Source organism: Barbus barbus (assembly GCF_936440315.1).
Source record: "Barbus barbus genome assembly, chromosome: 1".
In the NCBI taxonomy this organism is placed as follows: Eukaryota; Metazoa; Chordata; class Actinopteri; order Cypriniformes; family Cyprinidae; genus Barbus; species Barbus barbus.
This window is the reverse complement of record NC_136729.1, coordinates 25577202-25592682: the sequence shown is the minus strand read 5'-3', so window position 1 is coordinate 25592682 and position 15481 is coordinate 25577202. Positions and strand designations below refer to the sequence as shown.

General features: G+C 37.9%; 1 protein-coding gene across 10 annotated transcripts in view; it reads right to left on the bottom strand.

Annotated features, from left to right (window-relative positions):
* The window catches only part of LOC306876063 (protein scribble homolog), a 95460-nt gene that overhangs the window by 43551 nt on the left and 36428 nt on the right, over positions 1–15481 (bottom strand). For all 10 annotated transcript variants that reach the window (XM_079426966.1, XM_079426965.1, XM_079426971.1 and 7 more), the window contains exons 2-8: positions 2854–2971; positions 2232–2310; positions 1781–1870; positions 990–1046; positions 806–869; positions 445–519; positions 61–205 (exon numbers count right to left, since the gene is read on the bottom strand). In XM_079426966.1, the coding sequence (XP_079283092.1) occupies positions 61–205; positions 445–519; positions 806–869; positions 990–1046; positions 1781–1870; positions 2232–2310; positions 2854–2971 (628 nt within the window). The remainder of the gene's footprint in view (positions 1–60; positions 206–444; positions 520–805; positions 870–989; positions 1047–1780; positions 1871–2231; positions 2311–2853; positions 2972–15481) is intronic.

The following is a 15481-nucleotide window of genomic DNA, read 5'->3' as shown; positions in this document are numbered from 1 at the left end:
GCACAAAAAGCAGGAACAATCTCATATTTATTGATGTTTGTAAGAGGGGTATAGTCTCACCAATGCTGTCTGGCAAGACTTCCAGGAGGTTCTCAGAGAGCAGCAGGTCCGTGAGGGCGATAAGGCCACTGATCTCTGTGGGAAGCTCTGATAGACGGTTCTCTGACACGTCCAAGCAAACCAGCTGCCGCAGGTTCCCCAGCTCCTGTTAAACACAGAGGTCATCTTTCAGTCAGCCGAAAGTGAATTAAGGCACTCTAGTTTCCACTTCAGTTATCACCAAAACAAGCACATGGCACATGCATTCAGCTGTGCTGAGGGTAAACAACGTCTGAAAGGACAACATCTGCAAGAATTTGAAGCTTTATCTGAACTAGATATTTTAAATCACCAGGACAGATGACCAGTATGATAATGAGCCAATCAGAAGCTGCCTGTACTCACAGGAGGTAGTGAGGAGAGCTGGTTCCTGTCCAACCAAAGCTCACGAAGATTGGGCAGTGCCCCAAGTGTGTCAGGCTGAACGGAAGAAAAAAAAAGAAAGCAGATTAAAAGACAGGATATGAGGCAATAAAATGAGGCAAACAATAATTTACAAAAAAATAAAAAATGTTAAATGATAAATTAAATCAGCAGGCACTTAAGTGTTGGTTCAGCAAAGGAAATGATAATCAGAGATCCACTGAGGCAAATAAAAATAACAAGCTAAATAAACCTGAAAACATGGCATGCATGTGTGCGCATGATTTCATAACTAAAACATCTAAATTATTCTCAGGACCAAACGAAACTATCTGCTTCTTACCAAAACTTCCAGTACATTGCTGCCCAGATCCAGCTGTTCCAGTTTAACCAGGAAGGAAAGAGAGCTAGAGGATGATCGAGACAGATTTCACATTTAACATTATTTTTATCCATTTTTTTGGGTTTATATTCAGAGCATAAACGCTGTGGATCTTATAACTGCAGTTGGATGGGAAAATACTCACGAGGGTAAAGATTTCAGTAGATTCTCCCTCAGCTCAAGAGTCACCAGGTTTGACAAGCTGAGAGAAGAAAAAAAAAAAAGAGAAAGAGTTGAGAGAGTCAGATGGTGAGTGTGTCGCTCAGTTTGGAAGAGTAAGGGGCTCGTCCATCTGCACGACATCAACAGTAGCCAAAAACCATGTGTGAAATGGAGAGAGACAGTGTGTGTCTGTATGTGAATGAGTTGCCTGCTTTGTATAATTATAAAAGGCAATAAAAATTATAAAAAAAAAAAAAAAATGCATTTAGATATTTTAAAATAATTTTACTCATTGCTTTTATCCATAACTTTGGTTGCATAAAATTAGGGGTTGCATTGTGAGGCTGTACTACATTAATATGCATATAGTTTCATATAAATGACTGACATAATAGATGCATATTATGATGCATGCTTTTTATATCTATCAGCATGAAATAAATATTAACACCATCTATTTTCTAAAAGCATGTTACAGATCTTATGTGAATGTGTGATTATGAATAGATTCATCAAAAGTTTGAACTCGTAGGGTTTAATCAAACTGTCGAAAATGAAAACGATGGAATTCTCGAGGACAACAGATGGATAAAACAAAGTCACCATCCTTCATTTTCTTCAATCATCTTTTACGTGGATACGTGTATAAAAAAATTATACATTTTTACCCAATACATTTTCTTGTGGAAGAGACTTTTCAGGTTTTTCAGTTTTATTAAAAAACAAAAAAATAAACAAACCCCTCTGGAATAGAACATGTTCGTATTGACTTACTTTCCAATGTCATTGGGTAAAGACTGCAGCGACACGTCATTGAGTGATAGGTGAGCCAGTCCTCTAAGCTGTGTGAAGCCATCAGGCAACCTGAGACCGACAGAGACAAAAGGAAAATGAGACTTTCAATGGAAAAGGTTTGGTCTGTGAAAGTGCTTACTGCTAACATCAGTGCCCATCTTCCTGCTCTAATGTAAATAATGAGCGGGAAGCACTTGTGTGATGAATTAAGTTGACATCCTCTTATAGCGGTGTGCACTGACTGACCCAAACAAAGGGTATGTTCCATTCTCACCTGCTATAAAAATAACATTACAGCATTTTAACAGAATGCTGTAATTGATCATTTGTAAACTTTTTAGTGTCAGACATTTCTTTCTCCACCTTTCATAATCAAGAAAGTGTTATTTGGTATGAGCTAGAGCTTTGGGGGTACTTCCAACACACTAACCTGGACAAGGGGTTTCCGCTGAAGTCTGCAATCTCCAAGGCCTGACAGAATTTAATGTTTTCGGGAATCTCAGAAATATCTGAGAGAGAAAAAGAGAGAAAGGCACAGTCAGCAAGATATACTGAAGGAGTGTCACGACAAACTGAGCACTTTTTCAGGCTTCTTAATAATGGCTACCAGATGGCCTGGAGGAACGGGAGGAGAGGGTGATTTGACTGTGGTGAGTCTTCTGTAAGTGTTTGTGTGTGTATCTTATATGGGATCCGAGCCACACGTTAGGGACCTAGTGAGAGTCGCTTCATTTGCTGAGTTGCAGAATATAACACTGCATAGTCTAAATAAAGACCAATATGTTCAACATTCCCACAATCAATCCTGAGACTAACAGTAAATGTTTCTCCGGCTGTGCGAGGCACACGAGAAGACAATTGGGTGTTGAAATTGATGTACACTTCTTAAACAGACATGGCTCAAAGAAAACATTCTAGAGCACTGTGTAAAGAAACTTTCAAGTGGCACACAGGATGTGTAGGAAAGCGTGTAAATATCTCTAGATGGGTGCGGTTTAAAAGCAGGTTTATTTTTCAGCAGCAGTGCACGTTTAAGAAAGGGTTTTACATACCATTTCTAGAGATGTCTAGCTCCACCAGCTGCGTGAAGTTGGCAACGTCGGGTGGCAATTTTTGAATCTCATTGTCGCTGAGGCCCAGCTTTCGCAGATTGTGCAATTTGAAGAAAGGCTGAAAGGTAAAGAAAGAGTAAGATCAGATAAAACGCAGTTATATACTGGCCAGACAAATGCATCAAAGGAGGCACAATATAGATAGGCCCCATACTGGTTACTGGCCAATATTGGTGATGTTTAAGCACTCTCCAAATATTGGATATTACATTTGTTATGAATATTTTAACAATAGCGATAGATTATGGCAAAAAAAAAACACTTCAAAGGGATAGTTCATGACAACTGTCACTGTTTATTTATCCAGTCATTTTCCCAAACCTGCATGGCTTTCTTTCTTCTGCAGAACACAAAATATGATGATACCATTTTAGTGACCACTGACTTCCATTTTATAGACAAAGAAAACACTGAGGCTTTTCTCAATTTATCTTTTTTCCATAGAAGAAAGAAAGAAAGTCATACAGGTGTGAAATAACGTGTGAATAAAATATTAGTAAATATTCATTTTTGGATGGTTCTCCTGTTAAGAGCACTCACTCTTGAAGAGTGCTTCCCTTTTAAGAGCTCATGTCACCATTTGAAGAGTTCATTTTTTTATTGCGCATTTCAAGTAATAGCGATCAAACTGCAGTTGGGTTGTTTTGATTAAGTATTAATAATAATAACAAATACAGGTAATTTACAAAATTAAAGTTAACTGAAAGTATGTTTTTTACACATTAAAAGTTTTTATAGCAAAAGCAGATAACTCCAACAGTCGTTTTTTTGGCAAAAGCAGATAACTCCACATTTCATGTTTTAGTTTAAAAACACTCGTTTAATCTTTGTAATCTACTCAGATGACAATGTAGATGCCTGACAAATGCTGTTGTTGTGATCATAGATTTATGGATGTGATTACACGCAATACATGGAGCTTTTCCTTCACCATTGTAATGCGTTGCTTTTGCAAGGTTCCGTGAAAACGTTTCAGCTTTTATTTTCCTTTATCGCCCTGAAGAAGATATCAGAGGTTCATCAAGTTCCTCGAAATTATCCATCCTCGATCACTTTTAGTCAGCTTTGACGAAACTCCTCTCAGCTAGCATGTCTTTTCAAAGTGAAAGTAGCCTTGGCAACTGACCTGAATACAGCACGCTGATTCGCTAAAATTGACTTATTGGCTTCTGTTCAAAAACAACAAGGGCGCTTGTCAGCTTCTGCAGTAAAACGTGAACTCGCGATGCCTTGAAAGGGGACAACAAAACATGTTTAGGGATCAGATCACGCTATATGTGGAGAATAAAGCATGGCAATCAGCTTTTTTTTTTTTTTTTTAAAGTGGCGTTTATCGTTTTTGCAAATGAACTCTTCTTTTATCAGTTATTACAGGCCAACTGGTATCTGCCTTTTTCCATAACATTATATCTGACTGATTTGTAGAAATCAGTGTGGCTGGTGACAATGAAAAACACAGATGGGTCAGACATTGCATGGTGAAAAATACTGGAGCATTGAAAGATTTACAACAAACAAGGTTATGCACTCAATCCTATGCTGCAATTGCAAATCACAGCTTGCCAAAAAATTGAGAAAGCCAATGAAATTCAAATTAGCAAAACTACTTGTATTTGCATGTTACTTTAAACGAGCCAGATTGGAAACTAATGACCACTGTTCAACTACCTGACAAGAGCTCATCCACACACACAATCATGTAAAGTGAAGGCAAAAGTGTGCGTGTCTGTTTTTGCACGCCATGCTACTTTATCAAGAGCTTGCTTGTTAGTTGGTCACATTCAGTACATTCCTGCTGCTGCGGCCCGTCATGCCCTCTCCTCTTTTTATGCAGGGCTGGCCGCTGAACACCAACAGAGGGCTTACTATGTACTGCCAAGAACAAGGCTGATACTGCGGGATGTGTGTGTGTGTGTGTGTGTGCGCGCGCAGTTGCTTGTTGTGACTCTGATTCACTGGTACACAAGGGCAAAACATCAAAACTCTCTGTAAAAAGAGAAAATGGATGTAAAATAAAAATGAAGAACTGGATAAGAGTGTGGATGCTGAGTTCTTGTTATCGTTGGTATTTCAGAACAGATATATTCTCACATGTTTTTTATACAGAATAACATTTCTAATAATTCTCCACTGAATCATGTGATCTGTAGAGCACCGTCCGTTTTCTTCCACGTGCGCGAGTGTTATGAGTCAGAGCGCGTTCACTCTCTAGCCCAGGGCTCCTCAAATCTTACCCTGGAGGTCCAATCTGCTGCAGAGTTTAGCTCCAACCCTGATCAAACTCACCTACCTGTGATTCTCTAATGATCTTGAAGACTCTGATTAGCACCAGGTGTGTTTGATTAGGGTTAAAGCTAAACTCTGCAGGAATGGTCCAGATTTGAGGATCCCTGCTCTAGATCTTCCTTATTAAAATAAAATAAAAAATAACAAATTTAGTTAAACATTTTTCTACACATGAAATATGAAAGCAAATAGACATGATTATGACGATATTTTCTGTATGTGTTTTGTATGCAGCTCATTTTATTTTTTTATAGCAATAAAGTATGTTTTTGACATATTGGCAGTGTAACATAAAACATACAAAGAGTGCATGTGTCTGTTTATTATTATAGAATCAAAATCAACTATAAATCACAATCGGAAGTCTTTACAAGCACTCGATGATGGTTTAAAGTGGGTAAGCAAATACATTAATAATTAAATTTTCAAGTGTAGCTTGATGCTAATTGTACTTCTAATTATATTTTAGGATGTAGCCTATTCTTGTAAGCATTATAGATATTCTTGTCCAGTAAATCGTGAAAGACTAGAAAAGTCATGGAATCAAATTGAGGAATCCTGAATAACAATCAGCTGTTAAAACATCTGGAATTCTGATATCCAATTGTTTAAAATTGAAATGATTATGCGCTTTAATCTATGGACATTCACAGTTTCTCTACGTTAATGTTATAGATAAAAAAATAAAAATCTGTCACAGCTGCAGATATTCCAGAGGAAACCTATTAGCCTACATGGGGAGAAGCCATTGAATTTTGATGTGGGCAACAGAGTGCCTTGTCAAATGGTTGAGAAGCGCTGAAGGTGCTCACTTGTAAAAATGGCACTTCGTACGAAGTTAAACATGGAAGGTAATAATGTTTGCTAATGTAAACATCTCTTCTAATCACTGCTATCGTTCACCTCTGTGGTTCATTGTGGGCAACTGGAGGCTCTGCTGCCACCACCATGGTGGCAGGTGAAACGTATCACATGACTAAGCAATGGGAAATGTGAGCCTGGTTAGAAATGAGACCAAAATACACATAGATCAAGTAATAAACTCAGTACAGCTGCCGCAAACAGGACTGAAATAATTGAAAACAAGTGGTGTGATGACACATGGTTGAACTACACACGTCACCTCACAGAGGCCAACAAAACACGTACCAGCACTAACTTCTTTCAATTATCAACACGGTGGGCGAGGGGAAGAGCAGAGCATCGCTAGCGGGTGCCTGACTGTCGACTGCTAGTCAGGCCGTCCTGAGTGGGAGCCATGAGGTCTATTGGAGGGAGGAAGCTCTCTAGTGAAGGCCTGATTATAAACACACACAAAGCGGCCCATTCATCACTGTGGCCTGATGCCAGGCAAGCCCAAGACCATATAGTTACCAATCTACTGCTCTCACACACTCAAAAAGACTCTTTTCATTATCCAGTAATCCATCTGCGTCCCCTGCATTTAGACAGACTCGGCGGTCAGGCATGTCTTGGGTCCCTCTGTCACTTGTGTCTCTCTGGACAACAGGTGACTAACAAAGACATTCAGCATCTATTAATTCCTTAAACTTCACTACACAAAAACAAAAGTCAGACATCATCACCCTGAAGTGAGTTTGAGTGCCTTTAATCCAGACTGACTTGTCAAGCATACTGAACGTTTGCAGCTGTTAATTACACACGCCACTGACAATTACAGGCATTCTGACAATGCTGGAGATAATCTGGCTTTTCAGCATTTATTTGCATGTTTCTGAACTGAGTGGGTTTAAAGAAGTCATGATAGTTCACTATACAAAGCAGAGTGTTGCTTTAACTGTGAGAACATGCCTTAACTGTGTCTGTATATACCAGTAACAGTAAAATGATAAATGACACCAATGTTTTATAAATATGCATGACTGATCAAAATCACAATAAAGTAATCTTCCGCCAAGCAAAGTCAGTCCTCCTTTGATTTTATATTTGAGAGTGATTATTATATCATAAAGTACATAGAAGCCGAATATAATACTTCAGGCTCTGTAATTAATTTTAACATTTAATATTATAATAATGAACCAAATGGGAGGTTTCCCTGTATAGTTTACAGCATTACACCGTGTCTGAACTACACACAACGTGACATGACAGAATCAACCAAATATTACAACCAATCAAAAGCGTGTGTGGGCGGGATCTCTCTGGAAGTGCACTGCACTCGCAATGAAATGGATAAGTTTATAATCTAATTCATAAATATTAAACCTTTTAAACATCATTAAATGTACATACTGAGTGACTGATACCATCTTTATGGAATACGCTTGTGGGGTCGCATTGAGTTCTCAGTTTTAACGTACATATTTGCTTGCATTTATTTTCAAGATCTGAGGTGAACATCAGGTGTTGCTTTCAATATTGGTAAGGTCATGCAAAATGATATTCAAACTCGTTTAACTTTGAAAAAAGCACAATCACCTGAGATTATCTACTGTCATATAATTTGTATTGCGTTGCTCTAGTCGCTGCATCGTGGAATTAGAAACGTTTCTAAAATAGAAATTGTGTGTGTCACCGTTGTGGCTAGTTGGGACAAAAACTGATTCACATGGAAAAGATGCTTTTTATCCCATGTCGCAGCGTCGTGGCACATGCAGTTTGGACACAGTGTTAATTGGGATTAGGGCTGCATGATAAATCGCATGCGATTGTCATGCGCAATGATCTACGGCTCTGTGTATTAAATGCCGCTCTATCTGAAGGCATGTGATGGAGATTTACTACTAATCACAGAACCAGCTTTACTGACCAGATGCACATGACAATCACATGCGATTTATCGTGCAGCCCTAGCTGGGAGGGAGTTCTTTTTTTTTTGCTTAAAACCAAACTATCGGTATCGGAAGATGTCATTCTGAATAACGGCTATCAGCACTGGTGAAGAAATTCAGTATCTGTGAATCATATAAACATTTTACACCTTTTATTTTAAGATGGCTTCCTCTCTGACTTTTATAAAAAATATTCAGAATTTCTAGCACCTAAATTACTCTTTGTCTTTCAGAAAGCACTGATAACTGGTAAACTTCCGGAGAGTATGAGAACCAGCATAATCACTCTTATTCATAAAGGAAAAGACCCACAATATTGTGCAAATTACAGACCCATCTCACTTGGCAATGTGGATGGGAAAATCTTGGCCAAAATACTCGCAAAGAGATTAGAAAACTTAATACCTACTATTATACATCCAGACCAAGTTGGGTTTATTAGGGCCTAGGTCTTCGGCGGATAACATGAGAGGTGTCGCGGACAGGGTTGAGTGGGGTTTCTTATTTCAGACCCTTAGAAGATTTGGCTTTGGGTCAATATTTACTAAATGGGTTAAATTACTATACACCGGACCCTAACCATCAGTGTTGTGTAATGGCATAGTGTCATCGCGATTCGAATTACATAAGGGCACAAAACAGGGATGCCCCCTTTCGCCCCTTGCATTGGACTTAGAGCCATTAGCTATAGCTATACGCAGCAACTCAAATATTAAAGGTGTTATGGCCAGTCAGCAGGAGCATAAAATATTTCTGTATGCTGCTGACGATATTTTACTTATCTCTAGTAACCCACAAATAACAGTACCCACAATGTGCTCATTAATTGATGACTTTTCTCAAATATCAGGATATAAAATTAATTGGAGTAAATCAGAAGTAATGCCTCTGTCTAAAAACCATAATAATAATAATAATAATAATAATAATAATAATATGTTAGAAGTGCAATGGCCATTTAAATGGGTTTCATCTGGGAAAATTAGTTAGGTTAAATTAGTTTATCTGGGAATCAAACTCGTACCTGGATTAGAAAAAAATATGCAGGTTAACTTTCAACCAGTTATTCAAGAGATCCAAAATTTGTAAAATGATCATTGTTCCCAAAACTAATTATTTGTCATATATGCTCCCCCTTATATTACCTCTATCACTTCTGAAGGAGTACAATAAGAATGTAGAATCCTTTATATGGCAAGGGAAGAAAGCCCTCTTTAATCGTACCAAATTGTATTCTGCTAAAAGTTCGGGTGGGCTTTCTCTGCCCAGAGTTGACTGGTATCATTGGTCATTTTCACTTTCGCAGTGGACTAAAATCAATATGGCGCCCAACGTAGCCCCTACGTGGGTGCATATTGAGAAGGAACTGTTGGCCCCTTTTCCAGCAGAGGCTTTCTTGACACAGCTAGCTCGACCAGTACCTGACCAGAATCCTGTTCTTAGATTTGTAAGATAAAGTTGGAAATTGTATCCCCAAAACTTCAAACAAACTCCATGGTTGGCAACTAGAGCCTCGATCTGGTATAATACTAAATTAAAAATAGATAGGAGGCCTTTCTGCTGGACACAGTGGGCCAATAAAGGGATATGGTTCTTGGATAACCTTTATGAAGGAGAACATGTGGTCTCATTTAATCATTGAAACAAAAGTATAACCTGCCAAATAATGACTTTTGGAAATACCTGCAAATAAGCCATTGTCAACTTAAGACCATTAAAAATGGCCCTGACCCACCTACGGATATACAACATGTCTTTGTTACTATTAGTCATAAAAAAGGAGGTTGTTCCGCTTTCTATGCCTTAATTAGAGAAGTTAATGCACCTAATTTAAGTGGACTTAAAGTGGCATGGGAAAGAGATCTGGGGGAAACAATCAAGGAAGAAATGTGGAAGCAGGTTGTGTCCAAATGGCACACTTGTGTGTTCGTGAAATTCAATCAGAACTGATAAACTATACAATTTTTAACAGATGTTACTGGACTCCAAGCAAAATGGCTAGACTTAAATTAAGAGATGATGACCTGTGCTGGAGATGTAATACTGATACTGGTACTATGGTTCATATATTGTGTGAATGTGATAAGGTTAAAGAACTGTGGGAAAAGATTGTACAATTTGTTAATAACATTTTTAGCCTAGCACTACACAAGAACTCTGCTCTCTGTATGTTGGGTATTTTATCAAAAGATGCATGCCTCTCCCGGCAACAAAGGCAATGATGCCGTCTAGCTATGGTGTCTGGATGTAGAGTCATTCTTTGTTTGATGAATGGCTAGAACTCATGTCCAGTACTGCTAGCTATGAACATGTGATATTTAGAGTCTCAGGACGCCTGGGGCCAGTTGCGTAAACTTAGCCACCATGTTAAGACTGTGTCTTAAGAACTAGTTTGACCAACTAGCAGTTGCAAAGGGCTAATAAGTCTTACTTTTCCAATACAAATAATACCAATCTACCTTTTCATAACTGAATTAAAAAAGTTATGACCAGTCTTGAAGAAAAAAAATTACTAACTTTTTAAGACTAGTCTAAACAGTTTATGCAACCGGCCCCTGGATTTGTATATGAAAATTTGGGGTTCTTTTCTTACTTTGATTGAGAAAATGGTATAACGAGACAAGTATAATATCAATGTATGTCAGAAATATATGTAAAGTCTGTAAATAAACATTTTATTTATTTATATATTTATGTATTTTATTTTTTGGGGTGGGGTGGGGGGCAATTGTTAGATGTCATTTTCATGTCATAATTCTGACTGTTATTGTTAAGTGTTATATTAAGTCAGTTTTGTTAATGTCAATTCCTTAAATTAAGTTTGGACTGTTTTACTGCGTTCAAAAAAAGCAAAAAAAAAAAAAAAAAAAAAAAAAAAAAACAACAACATTTTATAGGGCCCTATTTTTGTTTAAAAAAGGAGCCTATACAAAAAAGAATAGGCCTAGGTTTAAAACACAAATAATTTATTTTTATTAATTCACCATTTGCACACTGATGTTTACTGTTCATTTTTTAGAAATATCAATAGCATTTGTATTAAACCTATATTCCCTGAATGTAAAAAAAGAAAAAGAATCGAATCATGAATCGAAAGCTTGCCAATCTAATTAGAATCGAATAGGGACACCTGAATCGATAACTAGCCCTAGTCCATAGTCAAAAAATATGTCACAGCCTATACTGTCTAGGGATGCAACGATACCATTTTTTCAGAACCGATCCGATCCTGAAAAGTATCTGCCGATACCGATCCAATCCGATACCAGCGCAGTTTTTTTAAATCCATGTAGAATTTCTATACTTCTGTGTGTCTGTGTGTGTTACTCTTTTGTGTGTTAAACACAATCTACTACATATCAATAACTTCATTTGAATGAAAAATAACAAATTAAAAAATATATAATCATAATCTATGACAAAAATACTATTATAAACTTGGTTTATAATATAGCAAAAGATACTCTAGAAAAATCATGGGTGCACAATCATTTTATAAAACCTAGTGAAACATTTTTATTTACAAATAAAAGTGACTAAGTGTAGGACTAAATCTGGTGAAATAATACACATTGCTCTTTGAATTGTTGGAAAATACATTCACGAAAAAACAAGCAAATACATTTATATATAAATATATAGGCTACTATAAAATTTAAATGCATTTCTTTTAAATCTATTGCACAGTAATGAAGGCAGCAACATAGATAGGACAGAACAAGAAAGACTGTTAATGATCTTTCATTGCGCAAAAGTAAGGCTCCTATATAGAGCAGCAGAAAGCGTTTATGCGCATCCCGTGCACAGAATGATGCGCTTGAAGCGACACGGAGTCCGCATAGAAACGTTCAAAGTACAAAGGGAAGAGATATTGATGCGTAGTGTATTAAATATGTGCGTAAGTTTATTAAGCCTTTTCTTTGAACAGTTTTTTAACTGTGCGCTCTTGAAGAGAGTTTGACTGTAGTAACCGAACGTGACACGCAGTTTGATTGCTGAATGGAGGATGACAGACAGCCGCGGTGGAGAAAATAGTTTACCTGAACTTGAATTTAAAGACTTAAATATTCATCTGTACCTCAGATTAAACTACGGAACAGCTTCAGAACACTTGAAATATAGTGCACGAAAACTTTATGGTGCTTTATAATGTTTTTGTGCCTTTCGTGGGGCTCAACAATAACACAATAGTATACTAGGGATGGGCGATATCTTATCGTTTGCGATATACCGTTGAAAATTCTCCTCACGATAAAAATTTGTCTCCTCACGATAATAACGATAAGTCTAGTTGATGACGTAGTTTTGTGCGCGCCCGCACACAAAATAAATCGTGCTATTCGCGCGTATTTGGACGCGTGAACATTTTGGGTTTACGCGCTTCATTCGCGCGTGAAATTCACTGCACAACAGACGCGAATTCGCGTCATGGGCAGGGCTTCTGCCAGGCGCACATGTATGACTGCCACAGAGAGCATATGTATAGAATTTCGCTCTAAACGCTCAATTCGCGCTGCGTCATTCGCGCGAATTGCGCGGCAGGATGTCTATTCGCGTCTTTGCATTGACTTAACATGTAAATCATTCGCGCTTAACGCTTCATTCGCGTCTGGTGTGAACGCACCATGAGGAGGAGCTTGTTGTTACGCGAGGAGCTACCTCCACAATTTGCTACTGGTTTGGTTACAGAAAATCAGATGAGGAGCAAACTACCGTAATATGCAAAGTGTACAGAAAAATGGTGGTTACAAAGAGTGGAAACACGTCCAATTTTAATTTGACATAAAAGATGCCATACTTTTAATAAAGTTAAATATGCCATTTCTGAGATATTACAATGAATTAATTTCTAAAATGTTATGATATGGAAAGCCTGAAACAGATCACAGCAGTATAGGCATACACAGGCTTTCAGTCATCAGCAACGTGGTAAACGTGTGCCAGTAGCCTATGCATATGATTTAATATGAAGCGTCCATAACGCATTATTATGGTTGATAAGAGCAATTAATGGAGATGAGCTGTTGATCATAATTAGCATGGCCATAAGTTGGCTGTGTACAGAAAGTTTCAAGTTAATTGCATTAATAATACTATATGAAATAAACTTAATCTTTAAAACTTAATCTCTATATATATATATATATATATATAATCGTCATTTGTATCGTTATCGCAATAAATACCTGAAATTATCGTGATAAATTTTTTAGGCCATATCGCCCATCCCTATAGTATACACACAATATCGGATTTGGATCGGTCTCATCTGACCGATACCCGATCCGCAGAAAATGACCGTATCGGAGTCGATACCGATACTGAGTATCGGATCGATGCATCCCTAATACTGTCCTGGTCGAAGTGACATTAACACAACAGCTGAAACTCAAATCAAATCTTGAATTAACACAGCTTAAAGGTTTCTCTGAGAGTAAGGCCCTCAAGCATATAGAGACTGAAAAAAGAGGAGTAAGGTTGAATGAATGAATGAGAAGAATAGTTGGCTCAGACATTCAGGTCAGTACAGAGACTGCTGTGTGTTAAGTTTAGTCAAGTGACTGCTTACCCCATGACTTTCTCCAATTAAACCATTTCAGCCAACCCTTCAGTCACCAACATTGCCAAACATTATTTCAACCTGGAAAAGCGACTGCAGACAATACTATGTTTTAAGAGCCACTACACTGATGTCTCTCACACTATCATAATATCTCTGTCACTTTACGGTAAGGCCATAACCAATACAGACATTAAGGGGACATGTCTAAGGCCAAATTGTCAAACCCACATCATGTTAATTCCCTCAACTTTTATATAATTAATGCTTAATGCATCCAGGAACATATGCAAAAACACATTAAGTGCACTAAGAGGACAAACTCCTGAAATTAAAACACCAATCAAATGTGTATTGTCATCAATCATGCTACTCGTCTTAATGGCACATGCACTATTAAAAACACAAAAGATTTAAAAATGCTACCTGGCCAGAATGGCCCTTGCATGGCCTCCTTCCTTCTCTTTGAATGAAAAGATTGCACGGCGGGGGGGGGGAAACAAAGCTTTGAGATGGTTCTTCTTCTCAGCTGTGAATAAAGAGAACACAGGCTATTGTGGGATTGGTCACATCAGTAACCCGGACAAAAAAACCTGAAAGGTGAATGCACATAAATGCAAACAAACAATGAAATGGGGAAACCAGCATTATAAGTCCTAGTCCGCTAGTTCCATTTTGTGAGATAGGAAAAAAAATTATAAATATATATATATATATATATATATATATATATATATATATATATATATATATATATATGAGAATGTTTTCCCCTGTCCTCCCTCTGATATGTGGGGATTACACTGAGGGTCCTTCGTATGAATGAACCCCCTGCCCTCATTTCTCTCAGCATTGGGACAAAGCCTCTGAAGTCACACTTCAAAACTAAGACCACTTAGCTCCTCCCACTAAAGGCACCAATAGAGTGAAGGACTTTTCTATTGTCCGCAAGCAAAGGGCATAGGCAAGCCTAAAAAAAGAGAAGATAAAAGATGGCAAGAATGTGGGATACACAAAAGGGAAGAGATGAGAAATGTGGTCAGGAAGGATGGAGTGCAGGAACTGGGGAAGGGGAAAGTGAGCAAAAGAGAGAGAAAGAGAGAGAGTGGTGGATTATTAATGAGCAGAGAGGTGGGCTGACGGATGAAACGGTACATTAGTGACATTGTTCATCCCGTAGGTCAATGAGACATTGAACTCACACAATGTCGCTGTGATATCCTCGCCACTCATTGCATACCTGAACACAGCAGAAGTTACTGCTGGGTACAAAAGGATTGATAATCTTTTGCGATTGTTGCTTGTCACACTGTACGAACATGATCCCCATGTCAGACTGTAGGATCTCAGTTGTCTTAAATGTCAGACTGTACGACAGTCAAGACGCGACAAAAACGGACGTACTTTTTTTTTTTTTTTCAAAAACGGACGTACTCAAGAAGACTTGTCCGGAGTTTTACGTCATCAATACGTGACCCGCGTTCTCTCGCTATAATGGTAGCTAGCAAACAACAGCAACTTGTAGCGTTAGTTTTATTAATTACATGCCTTGATGTTAAAAAAAAAAAAAAAACAAAAAAAAAAAACGAAAAAGACGACGTGTGTGGAGCAAGTCATGGCTGGGCAAAAGAGGACTTTATGGACTTCCAGTTCTACAGAGCGAACTTGAGGTAATTTTGTTATTCGAGTTTAAACATCCTGCCCCTTAATAAATAAACTTTAAGTAAACTTTACGTTGTACATATATTGTTTTTTTTACAAATAATGAATGGTTTGAAGTTGTCACGCTAATTGCGTCATCAAGTTCAGTGCTCCTATTGGTTCTTGGTTTGACGGTCGTCGTAGGAGATGTCACACTGCAGGAAACTTGAGGAAAGTGTCTGAAATCTTCTGACACTGCCAGAATTTAATCGGAGGAAAAAATTGA